Source organism: Lynx rufus, unplaced genomic scaffold (genome assembly GCF_022079265.1).
Source record: "Lynx rufus isolate CCGP_SWC_20201006 ecotype Redwood Valley unplaced genomic scaffold, mLynRuf1.p SCAF_9, whole genome shotgun sequence".
Classification (NCBI taxonomy): Eukaryota; Metazoa; Chordata; class Mammalia; order Carnivora; family Felidae; genus Lynx; species Lynx rufus.
Genome location: NW_025814897.1, coordinates 9,958,752 through 9,979,080, shown reverse-complemented (window position 1 = coordinate 9,979,080; position 20,329 = coordinate 9,958,752). Strand labels below are relative to the sequence as shown.

The window sequence follows — 20,329 nt, the reverse complement described above, 5'->3', positions numbered from 1 at the left end:
CAAAGAACTGTCACATTTTAAAAAAATATTTATTTTTGAGAGAGACAGACAGAGTGTGAGTGGAGTACGGGCAGAGAGACAGGGAGACAAAGAATCTGAAGCAGGCTCCAGGCTCTGTGCTGTCAGCCCAAAGCCAGACGAAGGGCTCGACCCCACAAACTGTGAGATCATGACCTGAGCCAGAGTCAGATGCTTAACCAACTGAGCCACCCAGGTGCCCCAGAACTGTTACATTTTTGATGCATACCAGCTTTTTGATAAGCTCTTAAATTGCTTGATATGGGACTGTAGGTTGAGGGTGGCTAAAATTAAACCTTGATGGGATTCTGAGATCTCTTCAGAACTAGAGATAGCTGTGAACGGCCCACTCTACTGCAGAAAATCAGTCACTGAAATATGAACTGAGTGCAGGAGAGCAAGAGATGGAGACCAAGAGAGGAAGCCAGCTTTATTTTTTTTTTTTTCCAACGTTTTTATTTATTTTTGGGACAGAGAGAGACAGAGCATGAACGGGGGAGGGGCAGAGAGAGAGGGAGACACAGAATCGGAAACAGGCTCCAGGCTCGGAGCCATCAGCCCAGAGCCTGACGCGGGGCTCGAACTCACGGACCGCGAGATCGTGACCTGGCTGAAGTCGGACGCTTAACCGACTGCGCCACCCAGGCGCCCCGAGGAAGCCAGCTTTAAAAAAGAACTGGTGATGTATGTAGACTATAGGTTCACGGGGATATTGATGTTTGGATGGATGGATGGATAGATAAAAATAAAAGAGAAAACCTGAGGACTAGGACGTTTTGTTTTTAACGTGAAAAATTGACCCAGCATTTCATCTATGCCTGTTGAACTGTCAGGCAGTCTTCCATTGACGTCAGCAAGGGCAGATTGAAATCTCCATGGCAGAGCGTGGCCTGGCCCTGATAAATAGGGCTGGTAATTGAATTAGAAAACATTCTGAGCTGTCAGCTAATTATGCTATTCAGGCAATTGCTTTGTCCACGTCTATTTCATCCTTGAATTGCTTGAGTGACTTTCTCACTGGGAGAGGGGAAGTCGGCTTCCATGACTGAGGCACGTATTTTGTGTCTCCCTAAATTATGCTTCCTGTGCTTCCCGAGGGCAATACTTTGGCGTTTCACATCATTACAGACATTGTTGTAGGAGTTTTGATAGACATTAGTTTTGTTCTCATTTGTATTTCAGTCTGATCTTTGTTTCCAGGTCTGTGAGTGTACACACACACATTATTCCAGTGCTCAACTGCTCTTTTCTTTCACAAAGGCAAATAACCAATTTGATTTCCCTTTTTCCAGCAACACTAAAACAGTTCAAAATGACCCAGTCGTGCTTAACATATTAAAACTGTTGATGGTAAGAAATTTAGAACAGCAGCTATAGTGGTAGAAGTGAAGAATTCAAGCCAAGTTGTCTTTGAGTGTAAAAAAAAAAAAAATCATTATACACATACAGAGGTGTGTAGATTGACTGTTCATCTTCTAGAAGATAGTAGTGGCTGTAGATATGAAAGGTAGACAGTGCTCTTAAAGACTACAAGCAGATTCTGCAGGAGAAAAGAAGATTCATCTTCTAATAAGGTTTTTTCCCCCCAATACCAATCTCTGATGATAGATTCTTCTTAGCTTCTACTTATATAGAGTCGCCATCTTTTATATAGTTTTGTGTTTCAGGCTTAACTAGAAAGGCCTTCTTACTTCTTGAACACGTGATAGAATTTGATGCTGAATTTCTTAGGATTGTACCCTGATGAAGCATGGCACAATCAGATGCTTTGTGGATCTCTTGATGTTTCCAAGACAGACCCATGTTTGGCCTTGGCAACAGGGTTATTGCAAACCACACAGACGATTAGAGTTTAAATTCCCTATTGAGAGTAGCAATCTTTTGTCCACCATTGTTTTTCTAACCCATTGTTTGACATGGTGCTCAGTCACTGGTGGCTGAACCGAACTGAAGTCAGGTCTCATTTGTATAAAATCCCTGTGTCACTCTCTTATTTCTATCTTGCTGCCTCCCTGCTTTCCATTCATCCATCCATTCAACATTTTTTCTTCAGCACTTACTATATACCAGACACTGTACTTATTGTTGGTAAATAAAACAGACTTGGTCCCAGAAATCTTTGGTGGAGGGTGTGGAGGATAGAAAATAAACAAGTTAGCCAACAAATAAATGTATAATTAAAAATTGTGAGGAGTGTAATAAACAAATAAGGTACGCTGAAAGAAATTAACTGATAGAAATGGAAACCTAGGGTTTCCTAGGATGGTTTCAAGACCTGTTGAGGAGGGTGTCAAGTTGGCGGAAGAGCATGGAAGTTCTTGGCTTTTCTTATCCCTGAAATGCAGCTAGATCAGCATCAAACCATTTTGCACACCTAGAAAATAGATCTGAAGGTTAACAACAATCTGCATAACTTGAGCCAAAGAACTCAGCAGGTATGCAGTGCGGAGAGGTGAGAGGGTGAGAGAGAAGCCGTGGAGGGTAGGGAGCGGTATTTGCGGACAGAGGACAGAGAAAGGGGACAGGGGAGAGTACAGGAAAAACAGTCCCCTGAAAGCTGGAGAGAAAGTCGAAACACCCATAAGTGCCTGAACAAGAAAGGGAGAAAGGAGGAAGGAGAGGGTTTCAATATCATTAGGACTCTATACAGGGCAGAGCAGCATTGGGAATCCCACAGCCCAATACCTGGCTGTCCCCTGGTGAGAAGAGCAAATCCCCAGGAGCAGGCAGCGAGGTCTGAGGGGTCTGTGAGCCACACGGAGGGAAGCGGTTCCCTTGCTACCCTGCAAGGAGGGCATTTGGCACGGTCTCACCACAGGCAAAGGTCCCAGTGGACCTCCGAGAATACAATTGTGGTATTGAAACAAAAACACCAGGGTGTGGTGAAACCTGATGCAGGTTGTGTGTTTACCATAATCCCTGAAATGCTGCTGCTACGCACAAACTTATTCTGGGGCAAACCAGCATCCAGCCACAACCTCTGAGTGTCTATAGCAGTGTGATTGTAGGAATGTTCCCAGGGGCAACCTGGCATCTGGCCATTTCTTGGTGAGACTCTCCCCTAGAGGGTTGGAGAGGGTCTAAGCTGCAGGGCCCTCAGAAGTGAGAGGTTTGGAAACAGCCCCATCTGAGATAAAATTCATGAGGACACTGCTGCCTGGAAGGCTAATGGCTTGGACATGGACACTATAGAAGCGGGGAGTAGACAGAAGCTGGAGACAAATGAGGGGTGCTTGATTGCTAGCCAGGTAGAGCACAGAGTTCTGATGCTAGAGACTGGTAAGCTGGGTGATGCCATTTTCACCTCTCCCACGCATGTGCATACATGGGCACATGTGCCACACTGAGCCACCCCAGTAAGCTAAGTAGCACCACCTAGTGGAGAATGGAGCTACTACACCAAGCCCTGCCCAACTGTACCAAGCAAGCCCTAGAGGACCACCACAAGTCCCTCTGCCTGCTTAGGGTCTGGAATATAAAGTGCTTCATAGTTTGACTTCTAGGGGAATCTGGATGTAATTTCATTCAGATTTCATTCTTTTCACTGGTCCATCTGGTGTGTGTGTGTGTGTGTGTGTGTGTGTGTGTGTGTGTGTGTGTGTTCTTGGATACAGAAAGAGAAAACATTTTTATTTTCCATTTTTATATAAATTTTTAAAAATTTTTACTATTTTTTGGGGATTTATTTTTTATTCTATTTTACCTTCTCCAATTCATTTAATTCTATTTTATTGTATACATATTCTTAATTTTTAAACAATTTTTACTTTTTTTTCTTTTTCTTTCCTTTTTTCCTCTATGCAATCAAGCTTCTTTCAACACCCAGACCAAACTATACCTAGGAGCTAGTTTCCTTTATTTGATTTTTTGGTGGTGTTTTTAATCTTTTTAATTTTTATTCTTTTTCTTCCTCCAAAATGACACAATGAAGGAATTCACCCCAAAAGAAAGAACAGGAAGAAATGACAGCCAGGGACTTAACATGAGTAGAAGCAAGATGTCTGAATTAGAATTTAGAACCACGATAGTAAGCATACTAGCTGGGGTTGAAAAAAGCATAGAATCCCTTCTGCAGAGATAAGAGGTGAAGTCTAGTCAGGACGAAATTAAAAAATGCTATCACTGAGATGCACTTGTGATACCACAGCAGCAAGGATGGATGAAGCAGAGCAGTGAGTCAGTGATATAGAAGACAAAATTATGGAGAATAATGAAGCTGAAAAAAAGGGGAACTAAGGTAAAAGAGCACGATACAAGAATTAACTCAGTGACTCACTAAAAAGGAATAACATCCGAATCATTTGAGTCCCATAAAATGGGGAGAAAAAGTGGTAGAAGGTTTTTTATGTGAGCAAATCATAGCAGAAAACTTTACTAACCTGAGGAAAGACACAGACATCAAAATCCAAGAAGCACAGAGAGCTCCCATTAGATTCAACAAAAACCAATAATCAACAAGGCATATCTTAGTCAAATTCACAAAATACACAAAGAATTACGCAACAAGGGAAAAAAAGTCCCTAACCTGTATGGGAAGACAGATCAGGTTCACAGGAGACCTATCCACAGAAACTTGGCAGGCCTGAAAGGAGTGGTAGGATATATTCAACGTGCTAAATTGGAAAAATATGCAGCCAAGAATTCTTTATCCAGCAAGGCTGTCATTCAAAATAGAAGGAGAGATAGTTTCCTAGACAAACAAAAAGTACCAGAATTTGTGATGACTAAACCAGCCCTGCAAGAAATTTTAAGGGGATTCTCTGAGAGGAGAAAAGATGAGACAAAACAAAAAAAGGCTAAAAGCAACAAAGACTAGAAAGGACCAGAGAACACCACCAGAAATTCCAGCTTTACAGGCAACACAATGGCAATAAATTCAGATCTTTTGGTACTCACTCTAAATGTCAATGGTCTCAATGCTTCAATCAAAAGACATAGGTTAACAGAATGGATAAGAAAACAAGATCTATTTGCTCTTTAGAAGAGACCCATTTTAGACCTAGAGTCATGTTCAGATTGAAAGTAAGGGAATGGAGAACCATCTATCGTGCTAATGGTCACCAAAAGAAAGAGTAGCCATACTGATGTTAGACTAGATTTTAAAATAAAGACTGTTAAAAGAGATGAAGGACATTATATCATAATTAAGAGGTCTACCCACCAAGAAGATCTAAAAGTTGTAAACACTTATGCTCCCAACGTGGAAGACCCAAATATATAAATCAATCAAACATAAACTCAATGATAATAATACCATAATAGTATGGGACTTTAACACCTCACTTAGAGCAATGGATAGATCATCTAAACATAAAATCAAGGAAACAGTGGCTTTCAATGACACACTGGACCACATGGACTTAACAGTTATATTGAGAATATTTTATCCTAAAGCAACAGAATACATATTCTTTTCAGTTCACATGGAACATCCTCCAGAATAGATCACATACTGGGTCAAATCAGCTCTCAACAAATTCAAAAAGATCAGGATCATACTGGGCATATTTTCAGACCACAGTGCTATGAAACTCAAAATCAACCACAAGAAAACATTTGGAAAGACAACAAATATTTAGAGGTTAAAAAATCCTACTGAAGAAAGTGGGTTAACCAAGAAATTAAAAAGGAAATTAAAAAGTACATGGAAGGCAATGAAAGTAACACAACAGCCCAAAACCTCTGGGATCCAGCAAAGGCGATCATAAGAGGGAAGTATATAGCTGTACAGGTCTTTCTTAAGAAGGAAGAAAGGTCTACACCTTAAAGAGCTGGAGAAAGAAGAGCAAATAAATCCCTAAACCAGTAGAAGACTGGCAATAATAAAGATTACGGCAAAAGCAATGCTTTGGGGGGGAGAAAAAGAACAGATCAGTGAAACCAGGAGCCGGTTCTTGGAAAGAACTAACAAAATTGATAACCCCCTAGCCAGTTTGATCAAAAAGAAAAAGGACCCAAATAAATAAAATAAAATAATAATAGAGGAGAGAGCACAACCAACACAGCAGAAATATAATAATAAGAGAATATTATGAGCAATTATATGCCAATAAATTGGGAAATCTGGAAGAAATGGACAAATGCCTAGAAACATACACTACCAAAACTGAACCAGGAAGAAGTTGAGAATTTGAACAGACCCATAACCAATAAAGAAATTGAATTAGTAATAAAAAAAAAATCTCCCCCCAAAAACCAGAGTCCAGGGCCAGATGGCTTTCCAGGGGAGTTGTACCAAACATTTAAACAAGAGTTAACTCCTGTTCTTTTGAAGCTGTTCCAAAAAATAGAAATGGAAGGAAAACTTTCAGACTCTGTCTAGGAGACCAGCATTACCTTGATTCCAAAACCAGACAAAGACCCCACTAAAAAGGAGAGCTATAGACCCAATTTTCCTGATGAACAGGGATGTAAAAATTCTCAATGAGATACTAGCCAACTGGATTTAACAATGCATTAACAGAATTATTCACCATGATCAAGTGGGATTTATACCTGGAATGCAGGGCTGGTTCAATATCCGCAAATCAATCAATGTGATACATCACATTAATAAAAGAAAGGACGGGGCGCCTGGGTGGCTCAGTCGGTTGGGCATCCGACTTCGGCTCAGGTCATGATCTCGCGGTCCGTGGGTTTGAGCCCCGCGTCAGGCTCTGTGCTGACAGCTCAGAGTCTGGAGCCTCTTTCAGATGGTGTGTCTCCCTCTCTCTCTGACCTTCCCCCATTCATGCTCTGTCTCTCTCTGTCTCAAAAATGAATAAACGTTAAAAAAAATTTTTAATAAGAGAAAGGACAAGAACCACATGATCCTCTCAATAGATGTAGAGAAAGCATTTGACAAAATACAGCATCATTTCTTGACAAAAATCCGCAAGAAAGGAGGGATAGAAGGATCATACCTCAAGATCATAAAAGCCAGATAAGACCTGCCGCTAATAACATCCTCAATGGGGGAAAAATGGAGAGCTTTCCCCCTAAGGTCAGGAACACGACAGGGATGTCCACTCTTGACACTGTTACTCAGCACAGTATTGGAAGTCCTAGCCTCAGCAATCAGACATTACAAAGAAATAAAAAATATCCAAATCGGCAAGGAGGAAGTCAAACTTTCACTTTTCACAGGTGACATGATATTCTATATGGAAACCCCAAAAGATTCCACCAAAAAACTTCTAGAACTGATCCATGAATTCAGCAAAGTCACAGGACATAAAAACAATGCACAGAAATTGGTTACATGTCTCCACACTGGTAATGAAACAGCAGAAAAACAAATCAAGAAATTGATCCCATTTACATTTGTGACAAAAACCATAAATACCTACGAATAACCCTAACAAAGAGGTGAAAAACCTATACACTGAAAACCATAGAAAGCTTATGAAAGAAATTGAAGAACACACACACACAATGGAAAAACATTCCATGCTCATGGATTGAAAGAACAAATATTGTTAAAATGTTGATACTACCCAAAGCATTCTACATATTCAATGCAATCCCTATCAAAATAACACCAGCATTCTTCAGAGAGCTAGAACAAACAATCCTAAAATTTGTGTGGAACCAGAAAAGACCCCAGATAGCCAAAGCAATCCTGAAAAAGGAAACCAAAGTTGGAGGCATCACAATTCCAGACCTCAAGATGTACTACAAAGCTGTAGTCGTCAAGATAGTATGGTATTGGCATAAAAACAGACTTACATCAATGGACCAGAATAGAGAACTCTTAAATGGACCTGTAAATGTATGGCCAAGTAATGTTTGACAAAGGAAATAATATGCAATGGAATGAAGACAGTCTCTTCAGCAAATGGTGTTGGGAAAACTGGACAGCGACATTCAGAAGAATGAACCTGGACAACTTTCTTACACCATACACAAAACCTCAAAATGGATGAAAGACCTAAATGTAAGACAGGAAGCCATCAAAATTCTAGAGGAGGAAGCAGGCACAAACCTCTTTGACCTTGGCCGCAGCAACTTCTTACTCAACATGTCTCCAGAGGCAAGGGAAACAAAAGCAAAAATGAACTATTGGGACCTCATCAAGATGATCAACTTTTGCACAGCAAAGGAACCAATCAGCAAAACTAAAAGGCAACCAATGGAATGGAAGAAGATATTTGAAAATGACAGAAAGAACTTATCAAACTCAACACCCAAAAATCAAGTAATCCAGTGAAGAAATGGGCAAAAGACATGAATAGACACTTTTCTAAAGAAGACATCCAGATGGCTAACAGACACCTGAGAAAAGGGTAAACATCACTCATCATAGAAATACAGATGAAAAACCACAATGAGATACCACCTCACACCAGTCATAATGGCTAAAATTAACAACTCCGGCAACGACAGATGTTGGCGAGGATGCGGAGAAAGAGGCACCCTTTTGGTTTGCCGGTGAGAATGCAAACTGGTGTGGCCACTCTGTAAAAGCAGTATGGAGATTTCTCAAAAAATTAAAAATAGAACTACCCTGTGACCCAGCAATTGCACTACTAGGTATTTATCCAAAGGGTACAGGTGTGCTGTTTCAAAGGGGCCACGCACCCCAGTGTTTATAGTAGAGCTATTGACAATAGTCAAAGTATGGAAAGAGCCTAAAAGTCTATCAACAGATTGAATGGATAAAGAAGATGTTGTGTGTATAAATATACAATGGAGTATTACTCATCAATCAAATAGAATGAAATCTTTCCATTTGCAACAACGTGGATGGGACTAGAGTGTGTTATGCTAAGTGAAGTTAGACAAATATGACTTCACTCCTGTGGAATTTAAGATAGAAAACAGATGAAGAGAAAGGAAGGGAGGCAAAAATAGTATAAAAACATGGAGGCGACAAAACATAAGAGACTCTTAAATACAGAGAACAAACTGAGGATTGCTGGATGGATTGTGGGTTTGGGAGATGGGCTAAATGGGCAAGGAGCATTAAGGAGGACACTAGTTGGGATGAGCACTTTGTGTTATACATAAGGTGTGAAAGACTGGATTCTACTCCTGAAATTATTATTGCCCTGTATGCTAACTAACTTGCTGTAAATTAAAAAAATATATATATATATGTATAAATATATATTTAAAAGAAACCTCTCAAAGGTTGCCTCTAAGATGAGGAATGAAAATTGAGTTGGACTTAATCATGAGAAGAAGAGGGGGGAAGAGTGTTCCAGGGAGAGGAGGGAACGCATGTGAAGGCTATAGGGTAGGGAGAGACGGAGAGGCGGCTGGCATGGTGCGAGTGTAGTGGGTGAGGAGGGAAATGTGCAAGGTGAGGTGGGGCGAGTAAGTGAGGGCTAGATCTCCTGGGCTTTTGTAGACCATGAGAAAGAGTTTGGGTTTTATTCAAGCCATTTTCTGGCTGGTGCTGAGTGGACAGAGCATTTAACCTAAAAGGGCTGTAGATTTGGTTATGAAAGGGCAAGTTGCCTTTCTGTTTAGTATATCTTGGAAATGCTGGATGGGTGAAATGAATTAAGATACAGTAAATGTGTCTTCCATACCCATGCAATCCCCAGTGTTTGTCCTCGCTTCTCATTGTGTCTATTATCACTTTGAACTTTGGTATCACCTTTTTTTAGTTAGGAAATGCTGTGCCATGGTTATGTATCATTTATATTGTTTCTTCCACGTAGATCACTAGCTCTTTGAGAACAGAAACTTTGGTGTGCTCAGGGACAGTACCCAAAGCCCTACACATAGTAAGCACATAGGATTTTTTTGTTGTTGTTGTTGTTTAAGGATTTGATATTTATTTTAAAAATCCGTCTACTGGTTTTTAAAAACTATTATATGTAGTATGTTTCGCCTCCTGTTGTATATGTTGTAAATTTTCTGTTGTAACAAATGGAAAACAAAGTAGGTTGTTAAAAAAGCAGTATGGCATAAAGTATAAGATAAAACCCTTTTCATAGGGACTGCATAGTTTTTTGTTTTAATATTGTTAAAATTGCCTTTCCAAGTGGCTTTGCAGGTTTCACTTTGACAGTATCTATTTCCTAAATCCTCACCGGTGTTTGATTGTTTGATGCTACTAGACTTTTTGATTCATGCAAACCTGATTATTGAAAAATTGTGCCTAAATTTACATTTCCCTCATTACTGGTAAAATTGAATATTAGTTTCTATATATAGTTAGCCATTTATGTTTCTTTTCTTTGTTCATATTCTTGGTCATTTTCCCTCATGGAGTCATTTATCCTTGACTGCAGGAATGCTTTACATACTCTAGCTACTAATCCTCTCAGATGTATTACAAATATTTTTTCCCAATCTCCTTTATCTTTTTACCTTTTCTCGATGCCTTTTGCATTCAACAGTCATGTATAGTGGCCCTTCTTCTATTTCAGGGCAGTCAGTGTTTTTGGTGATGTCCCACTTATGGCCCAAGATCTCTTTTAGAATTTCTGGGCATGACCTATCAGCACACCAAGAAAAATACTCCATCACTGTGTACTATCTTGGCTCAATAGACACTTTTCATTTTTTACATTTTTTTACTTTATTTTATAAATAGCTTATGTAAATAAGAGGATAGATAAACTCTTCATTTAAAATCTTAATAATTTAAATGTAGCGACCCTGACACTTGGTTCCAGGTTCTCCTCGTTTGGAATAGATGTACCTAGATAGATACACATCTGAAATGGATGTCTCTGAAACCATTTGTCATGCGTGAACCTGGAATATATCCGTCTTGAAAATACTGGTCCCCGACTTTAAATCTACCTCCAGTAGGTTCTAACTTAGTACTCCTGGTTCTTCTCACTCTTGGAACATCAAAACGTAACACTAGAATTTTTTAAATCTTTAGTGGCTCATAATTTTGTTAAAGAGAGTATAGCTATGTTCTTGGCTCCATAATTCAGACATTTTCATTCGTGAATTTATTAAACGTCAAATGATCCACTGAATTTGCACGTTTGTTTCTCCTCTATACTTTCCAGTCACCTTTGTATACTAACCTGTCTTCGGCATTTGTCCATTTATGAACTGTATCAAGTAAACTTTGGACCCCGGCACAAAAGATGAAAGAATCTCATCCTGCACCCTTTTAGCATAACAGGATGGTCCAGCAGGTTTTCGTTGCAAAATATTGAGTAAGTCCTTCCTGTGGAATGACTAAGTGAATGAGAGTCCCTTGTTTTCTTTTTGTTCTGAGAGATCTATTGCTCACTCATCAGTTCTTGAGTTTGAGAAGATTCCTCCTTAGATACTGTATAGTATGTTGTCATCTGAAGACTCAAGAGGCTCAAGTTTTACTTAGGGTCAGTGTCCCCATCCACGATAGCATTTCAGGTGCCCTTTGTCTCTCTGTGTCCATCTTCTGATTTGTCTAATGATTGTGACATGTGTCCCTCTGTCTGTCGTCTTCTTATTGGCCTTATGGACAGAAAATTTTAAAATTCTCAATTCTCATCTGTGTTCACTGAAAGCTAAAAGCAGACTACCAAGATGGCGTCTCAGGTCTTTCTACCCCATTGAAAGATGATACAATACTTTGGGTAATGCAATGACAAAATTGCAGGATGATGCAATAGCGATTATTTTTGTATCATCCTTTTTGGTGATTTCATCATTTTCCTTTGTCTTACTCGTTTAAAAAAAAAAAAGTTGCAAATAACATGAGATAGAGGGGAAAAAAAAACCCTACCAAGATCCTATAATACAGCTTAAATTTATCAAAGGTTGCAGTGGACCCATATGTAATTACAAGATAGAATTAGTTTTATTCTATTTTTTTTTTTTTTTTTAAATTTTTTTTTTTCAACGTTTATTTATTTTTGGGACAGAGAGATACAGAGCATGAACGGGGGAGGGGCAGAGAGAGAGGGAGACACAGCATCGGAAACAGGCTCCAGGCTCTGAGCCATCAGCCCAGAGCCCGACGCGGGGCTCGAACTCACGGACCGTGAGATCGTGACCTGGCTGAAGTCGGACGCCTAACCGACTGAGCCACCCAGGCGCCCCAGTTTTATTCTATTTTTAAAAATAAGTATAATTTCTCTTTGTTCTTAGGAAGACTCTAAAACAAAATGAAATAACAGCCTTCCCACATAGTAAGGAATTGTTCAGAAAAGAAAGTGAAAAACTCACAGTGGGCCCAGCAGCCCTAATGTTCTCCTGGAGCCTGAAGGACTGAGCTGGCCGGAAATACACGTGGACTGTGCTCACAGAGCTCTTATTGCAGAGTCCACTGGAACGGAAATGACACTTAATTAGTCTTAGCGTGTCTTTACTACACTTAAGCTCACAGGAGTTTGCTTTGGCTTATGGCTTTCTGTTCTGACCTTCCCCCTATCTGTGCAGCATGGGCAGAAAGAATAAACTAGCTGCTTTCTGACAGAGGTGGGTGCCCCCCCATCCTGTTCGTTCTGTTAGCAGGCCCGCTTTATCTCGGGTGTCTCTCTTCTAAGCCTCTTTTCTATCAAAGCCCTCGAACTGTTAGCTGTTGAAGTCAAGCACGTCTCTGTTGAGCACCGAGCACTGCCAGCGTCCCATTTGGGGAGAATCTACGAGGTGTGTATGCCAAGCACGATATCATTGTGTGCAGGCACTGCGGGAGTCTGCCAAACCCAGGGGCAGGCTGCCAGTACAAATGCCACGTTGACATGACATTTACAAGTTTAGAGTCTGGAAGAGGACTGCCAGCGGAGCACTCTTCAGCTGCCTCATTTAGGGTGGCGGTAACTGGGCCAACTTTTGATTTTCAGGCTCCAGAAGCATAGTCAAGAAGTAAGACTTCATATAGAATTTGAAACTACCACTGCCACATTTTCTAGGAAGTGATGAATTTGGTCTGCCCGTTTCTGGGATGTGGGATAGGCCCTGGTGCAGGTTAAAAGTGCACAATCCGTAATCAGATCTGGGTCTGAGTGAGGGCTCCATCACTTATGGTGTGACCCTGAGCAAATCCGTCTGCCTGAGCCTCAGCTGCCCACTATAAAGTAGGGATAATATCAGTTTCTTCCTGGGGTAATTGGTTGGATTAAATATCTCAAGAAGTGTGAGCACTTTTTCCAGTGCTTGTCCAATAGCGAGTGCTCAGTGATGTGAGGCATTTTTCACATTCTTCAGAAGCTCGTGAGAAATTCAGGTTTGGAGCTATTTGTATGTTTTAGTCACAAGTGGGCATATTCCAGCCTGCCGGGGACACAAGCTTGTGGGGACACTCCCTCTCTGACTCAGACATTGCCGGCACACTGTGCACAGGAAGCCCAGCACGTAGTTTTCTTTCTCTCTCTAGGGAAACTTAGAACTGTAATCAGAATCATTTGGGCATTTGGCAGAAGGCAGAAACCATTTGGGTATTAAGAATTTATTCCAGTAATAGCAGTCCTTTGATTGACCTGGAGCTTTTCTATGGCGTATTCTCTGCAAAGGGAAGGCCTCGGGCTGTTCTGAAGGATATTCTGTGGTTTATTAGGGGCACTGTCTTTTCGGTGTTGGTAACAAGGTATTTGGTCTTGATTAAGTCTGTTTTCATGATCTAGTAGTTAAAGGACAGGTTTTTCTTTGCTACATATACAGGATATGATCCTCACCGCCATGTTTAGTTAACTTCTGTTCATCATTTTCAACACCGCTAGTAAATTCTCTCAAACGATAGAATTCTTTTTTCTTCTTTCTTGTTTTTCAGATCTTCAAAGTTGCTGCGGGCATTCTATGTCCCCTTCCTGTCAGATCAGTATACAGCGTATGCAAACTACACCATCCTCAAACCCCGGAAAGCAAAGCAAATCAGGAAGAAAAGTGGAGGTTAGCAACACGCCTGTGACCCCAAAGGACGACCATCCTGTTAACTAGTGATTGCACTCACAGGACGCCCTCCACATCATCATTTGTAACATTTGTAATAAAGGCTGTCTGACACAGGATTCTAGAATCTGGGTGCTTTGGGCTGGTCAAAGTAATTCCCATTCACGTCTTGCTGTGTCTCTGTTCTGCATGTGAACTTTTTGCAGCTAGGCAGAAAAAGGCCTTAACGTCTGGTAGGTATGTTGCTCTACATCTTACTGTTTTTCTTCTGTTCGATATTTACTAGACCGGAGAAGAGCAGAGCCACCTTACAGGAAGAATTGAAAATCCCTGAACTGGATGGCTGCATTAAACTCTCTCTCCATACTCTGGCCTGGCATCTGAGAACTAGCAAGCCTCTTTTGGGCCACACAGGCTTCTCCACCAAAGCTGTTTGGCAGCTCTTAGCAGACCTTACTCAAGTCCTAGTGCTGAAAATGAGCACAGCCTAATTGCCAACCTACATGTCCTTTTCACCTCGTGCAGGACTAAGCTTCTCTAAAGCACTTCACAGGACGAGGACCCTGTCCTGGAGATATCTCAGGAAAAAGGCAACCATTTGAGGATCTGTAATCTAATTTCATTATGTAGGATGCCTCTTATTCTCAGTTTATTTCCTATACAACAAACTGTGTTAAGTTTTCGCATGCTGTTTCTTGAATTCCAGACTTTTCTGTATAAAAGCATCAGCAGAGTAGACCATAACTGTATAGGACATATTTGGGGAAAATTAATTCGATCACTTGGTAGGTAGGTTTGGATGACCTCACATTTTTAAGTAATGTATTTTGAGGCTATTGATGAATTCCCGCCCCCCCCCCTTTTTTTAAAGAACCCTAGTGGAAAAGGCCACTGTGTATTTACAGCACGTATTTTTGAGTCTATCTATTGCAAAGCACATTCTGCATGGGGCACTTCTAGTCAAATAGGCAATGATAAGGACTTAATTAAAGTGTAATGAGTATATACTGTTACTTTACATACAGTATTTCACTGTTTACAAAGTACTTTCACATGATCTCGTTTGGTCCTCACGGTCACAGTGTGAGGCAGACAAGACAAGTGGTTTGGTCCCCATTTTATAGATGATGAAACAGGCTTTGGGGGGTGGTGGGGAAGGGCAAGTGGCTTGCCCAAGGCCACAGTAAGTAACAGAGCTGGGACTAGAACGTGGGTTCCTGAACTTCTTACCTAAAGCTCTTCCATACTTCCTCTCTTGACTCCGAAGACATTGGAAGACAGAGCGATGGTGTTGGCTAGAGACCTGACTGATAATGTAACTTTCTATTTTAAGGAAGAATTTTATCTGTGTTTCTTTGAGTTCTTCAGAGCCTCCACTCTGCCTGTGGGTTAGACCATCACAGCAGTGCCCCGTGATGCGGCCCAGCCTGTGTCTGGAAAGTTGTGCTCATGTTTGGAAGTCCTGCTCTTTTGCAGCCACACAGAATCTCCTATCAGTTTCGTTTCTACATAATCAATCTGGGGTCATATTATAGGTGCCTTATTTCTGTAAAGGTAGTTATGTCTAGTAATCTGCAGAGAGGATGAAGAGATTTTTCAGAGCTTTCATCTTTCATTCTTCAAAGGGAAGGGCTTTTCAACAGGAACTGATCCCAAGAGAAGAGAAAGGAAGTCACAGGGAAAGAAATGTCTAGTCAACATACAAAAAGTCTCCTCCTCGTCGGGATCCCTCTCATGGAATTTCCAGACTGAGGTTGAAGCGCTGGAGAGGAAATAGGTCTAGACAGTACAGAACAGTAACTGGAGAGTGAAGATAAATTGGGGTTCCACTTGCTGCTTTAAAGATTTCTGGTATTTAATTCTCCATACTTGGTTACTGCTTTCCAAGGCAAATATTGGCACATGTGGTCTGACTACAGGGTAGAGAATTTGCAGTGAAATGTCTTGCCACACCTGCAGTAACCATGTGCTGTCTTTCACAGTGGCTAAAGCCTTCTACTTTTTGCAGGAAAATAAGAGTCCCATAATGGAGGTCCATGGTGAGTAGCTTTTTTCCTAATCAAAGTGATACAATGATGGTCTCTTTTCTCACCTTGCATGTTTAAAAAAAAAAATCCTTCTGAGTGAGGACTTACTGTAATAGAGCACAAAAAAAAGGTCATGATTGATCAAGGGATTCCTTGGGGATATCTGCTCCTATCCCTTTTAAAACCTGGTTTTGGTTTCCTCTGTTCTAGGTACATCTTTAGTGAGAGCACAATACATTGTGGAACACTGTGCCAAATGCTGTGGGTAAGGGATGTAAAAACGAATGTTGTTCATTTTGAAAATGAGTATTTTTCATGTGATGTTATATAAACACATTTTTGAAAAGTCTCCATCTCAGCAATACAGGGAAGCCAGCTTTGCCTGCGAAAAAGAGTTTCAAAACACCTGGTCAGACAAGTATTTCTCCTCCAGAGGATCTGTGTTTAGCATGAGCTAACTGCTCTTCTCACTTTAAGGATAAAGTATCTGAGGTACTTGTCTTTTCACAGATTGTGGTGTATTGAGAAATACGGAGGACTTTGTTTATTATTCGTAATAAACTTTGATCATGGAGCTAAATGAGGGAGTAGGTGTACTTGACCGTTTCAGGGCTTTCTGATCTCTAAATTTTATTTATTTATTTTTTAGTAATCTGTATGTGGGTCTCGAACTCCCAGCCCCAGCACCAAGAGTCACATGGTCTTCCCACTGAGCCAGCCAGGCGCTCCCCCGACCTCTTGATCTTAAGCAGCTTTATCTGAACCCCAGATCTTACGACACTGAGTCCCATTACTGAACCAGACAGTGTGCTAGGCATCTATTATCAAAGTGTACCTGGCACCTGAGGGCTGTCATCTGATAAAACAGAAGACTAGTCATTTTAATCTCTTGGGATAATCACAGAAAATGGGAGCCCATATTCTTTATTATTGAATTGAAGTTTAGAAACATTGTTTTAAATCAGGGTGGTTCTTGATCTCAACCATTTACTTGGGACATTTTTGCTGGTTTGGAGTTCTGGGAAAGAACCTTAAAAACTCATGTGGTTTTGTAGCATTATTACATCTGGAGTGACTGTTGGGTCAAAACACTAGTGGCAATCGTTTATTGTGTTTTTGCATTTCGTGGGATTTGAAATAAGAGTTCACTGTGATTATGCTGTCTTCTAGCCAGTGTCAGGCACCTCTGCTTTAATTTGGTTATTTTTTTCCGAAGAGGGAAAAGAGACACAATTTAAACTTTGCCTCCACAGCCTATTAAAGCTCATGTGTTAATTCATTCTTATGTTACTACATTAAATGCCTTGAGTAAATGGATAGATGGACGTATGCTCAGCTTTATTCTTTTGCAACGGAAAGATGAGATTTCAGATGCCCTCTGGTGTTTTGGTAAATCTAAATGAATGTTGCCTTTAATTTTTCCAGTACATACATTACCATGTAATTCATGCTGCACATGAAATCAGGAAGCAGTACAGTGTTGATGCAAGAGTCTTGTCCAGTTCATTTGTCTTCCTGATCCCTGTACTTTATTCCACGTGTCACTATTTATATCACGTACGTGTGTTTTCTGTAAAAGAAAAAGTTAAATAAATCTTGGCAATTTGATTTTCCTTTCTTAGGCTGGTATCTTCTCGTTTGCTTCTAGCTTTTAAATCTTTGGTAGAGGTTGAAACTCCACTCCTTGCATCTCCCCTACTCTTTAAAAAAAAATTTTTTTTTAACGTTTATTTATTTTTGAGACACTGAGACAGCGTGAGCAGGGGAGGGGCAGAGAGGAAGACACCAAATCTAAAGCAGGTTCCAAGCTCTGAGCTGTCAGCACAGAGCCCGATGTGGGTCTCAAACCCATGAACTTGTGAGATAATGACCTGAGTCAAAGTCAGACACTTAAATGACTGAGGCACCCAGGAGCCCCAGCGTCTCCCCTACCCTGCCTTCTTAAAGGCCAAATAGCACAGAATGTTACTTCTGAAAACTCCAGGAAGAGGCATTTATTTGTGAAAGTCAGTGAGGATTAGTTTTATTGTACTTGTGGAAAAACCAATGTGTCAGTGTTGTGCGTAAAAAGTAATAGTCTCCAGATCCGTCTTAGGTTTTTCGATTAAAAATCTCTGGACTGTTATAGTCTTAATATTCATAGAAGTGTGGATTTGGTAATTGTTTAATTTTTATCTATTTTGAGAGAGAGAGAGTGTGAGCAGGGGAGGAGCAGAGAGAGAGGGAGACACAGAACTTGAAGCAGGCTCCAGGCTCTGCACTGTCAGCACAGACCCAGATGTGGGGCTCGAACTCATGAACTGTTGAGATCATGACCTGAGCCAGAGTTGGACACTTAACTGACTGAGCCACCCAGGGCCCCCCCACCTTTGTTTTTAATGTTTTGGTTAATACTTATTTAAAAATTTTTTTCATGTTTATTTTGAGAGAGCGCATGCGTGAGTGGAGGAGAGGCAGAGAGAATCCCAAGCAGGCTCTGTGCTGTTGGCATGGAGCCCTGTGTGAAGTGTGATCTCATGAACCGTGAGACCATGACCTGAGCCAAAAACAAGAGTCAGATGCTCAACTGACTGAGCCACCCAGGTATCCTGGATCTGATAGTATTTAACACTTAGGTAATTTCCCCCTTTGTTGGAGGTTGTCAGGATTAGTAAAAACTTTTTTGTGAATGAATTCCTAACATCATTTCCCTGCCTTGCACCTATAGCCAGTAACTTCTAGTAGTTATTTGGTTTTAAATGATAGGTTATCTGTTTTCTTTCCATAGGACCCAAAATGCCCACAAAATTTGGTTCGTTTCATTTCTTTAAAGTCCTTTTAGAGAAGGGTGCTCTACCAATATAATTCCAGGAGAAGTCCACAGCCTTAATTAATTTCTTTCTTTTTTGGGGGTGGGGGTGCCTAGAATGTCCTCATTCTTTCTGTTAGTCTTTTTCAGGCCAGATTGAGTCTCCCCCTCTTCTATGAAGCTGTTCTAGGCTTGAGGATTACTTCCTTTCCTCACCCTTCATGAGTACCCAGTGTCTTTACTAATGGCATGGAACCTTGACATGTTATCTTTGTAAACCTGTCTTTCAAGAATATTGTTGGCACATCAAGCGGCAAAGACCATATCACACTCCCATGTATTCCCAGGGTTCAACACGGTTCCCTGAACATTTTGGTAATACCCATGTTCATTGATAAGCAAGAAGGAAGAGCCAAAAGACACTTGCAACTAATACACAACTTATGCTTTCAATGTGGCTGATTTTTAGACCTTTGAAAATAAAGCAAGTTATAAGCCCTCTGTTACTCAAAGGGCAATTTGGAAGATGTAAATAAGACTCAATATTGTGCATATTTAAGGAATTCTCTTGAAGTACACACACAAAGGCAGATTCCTCAGAGTACTTTCTAAAAGGAGATTTGGTACCTTTACTGAATATCTCTATTTGATTTTGGAAGGTCAGGCTTTGCTCAGGAGACCTTCTGAACTAGCTTGGGGCAGAAAGCTTCCCCTCCAGGTGTGAAGAAGTGCTCCATTCCTATCAGCCCTGCTAGGAAAAGGAAGTCTAACTGCAGGGTGGCTTTGTAGTGATACATTTAAATTCAATAATATTGGGGCACTTGGGTGTCGCAGTAGGTTAACACCCAACTCTTGATTTTGGCTCTGGTCACAATCTCTAGGTTTTGTGGGTTTGAGCCCTACATCGAGCTCTTGGGATTGAGTGAAGCCTGGTTGGGATTCCCCCTTCCTCCCCCCACCCCCCCCACTCATGCTCTGTCTCTCAAAATAAACTTTATTTAAAAAAAAAAAACTTTTTTTAATGTTTATTTATTTCTGAGATAGCAAGAGAAAGAGTGCGAGTGGGGAGAGGCAGAGAGAGAGAGAGGGAGATACAGAATCTGAAGCAGGCCCCAGGCTCTGAGCTGTCAGCACAGAGCCTGACTCAGGGCTCAAATTCATGGACAGTGACATCATGACCTGAGCTGAAGTCTGATTGTTAACCGACTGAGCCATCCAGGTGCCCCTCAAAATAAACTAAAAAAAAAAAAAAAAAAAAAAAAAAAATCCAATAATATCAAGTAGTGAGTGATTTTTAAATTTTAATTTTATTTGTTTTTAAATGTTTATTTTGAGAGTGAGTAGGGGAGGGGCAGAGAGAGAGAGGGAGAGAGAGAATCCCAAGCAGGGCTTGAACTCCTCAACCCATGAGATGATGACCTGAGCCGAAATCAAGAGTTGGATGCTTAACACACTGAACCACCCAGGCCCTCCCCCTTCCCCTACCCCCGCCACTGCCCAGTGTGAGTGATTTTTGTATTTTTTTTTTTTAATTTTTATTTATTTTTGGGACAGAGAGAGACAGAGCATGAACGGGGGAGGAGCAGAGAGAGAGGGAGACACAGAATCAGAAACAGGCTCCAGGCTCTGAGCCATCAGCCCAGAGCCTGACGCGGGGCTCGAACTCCCGGACCGCGAGATCGTGACCTGGCTGAAGTCGGACGCCTAACCGACTGCGCCACCCAGG

General features: G+C 41.0%; 1 protein-coding gene across 2 annotated transcripts in view; it reads left to right on the top strand.

The window, feature by feature from the left end:
* The window catches only part of ALG9 (ALG9 alpha-1,2-mannosyltransferase), a 97,159-nt gene extending 80,187 nt beyond the window's left edge, over positions 1-16,972 (top strand). For both annotated transcript variants that reach the window (XM_047071529.1, XM_047071531.1), the window contains exons 15-16: positions 13,670-13,788; positions 14,075-16,972. In XM_047071529.1, coding sequence (XP_046927485.1) covers positions 13,670-13,788; positions 14,075-14,112 — 157 coding nt within the window. In that variant the 3' untranslated portion in view covers positions 14,113-16,972. The remainder of the gene's footprint in view (positions 1-13,669; positions 13,789-14,074) is intronic.
* The last annotated feature ends 3,357 nt before the right edge of the window (positions 16,973-20,329 follow it).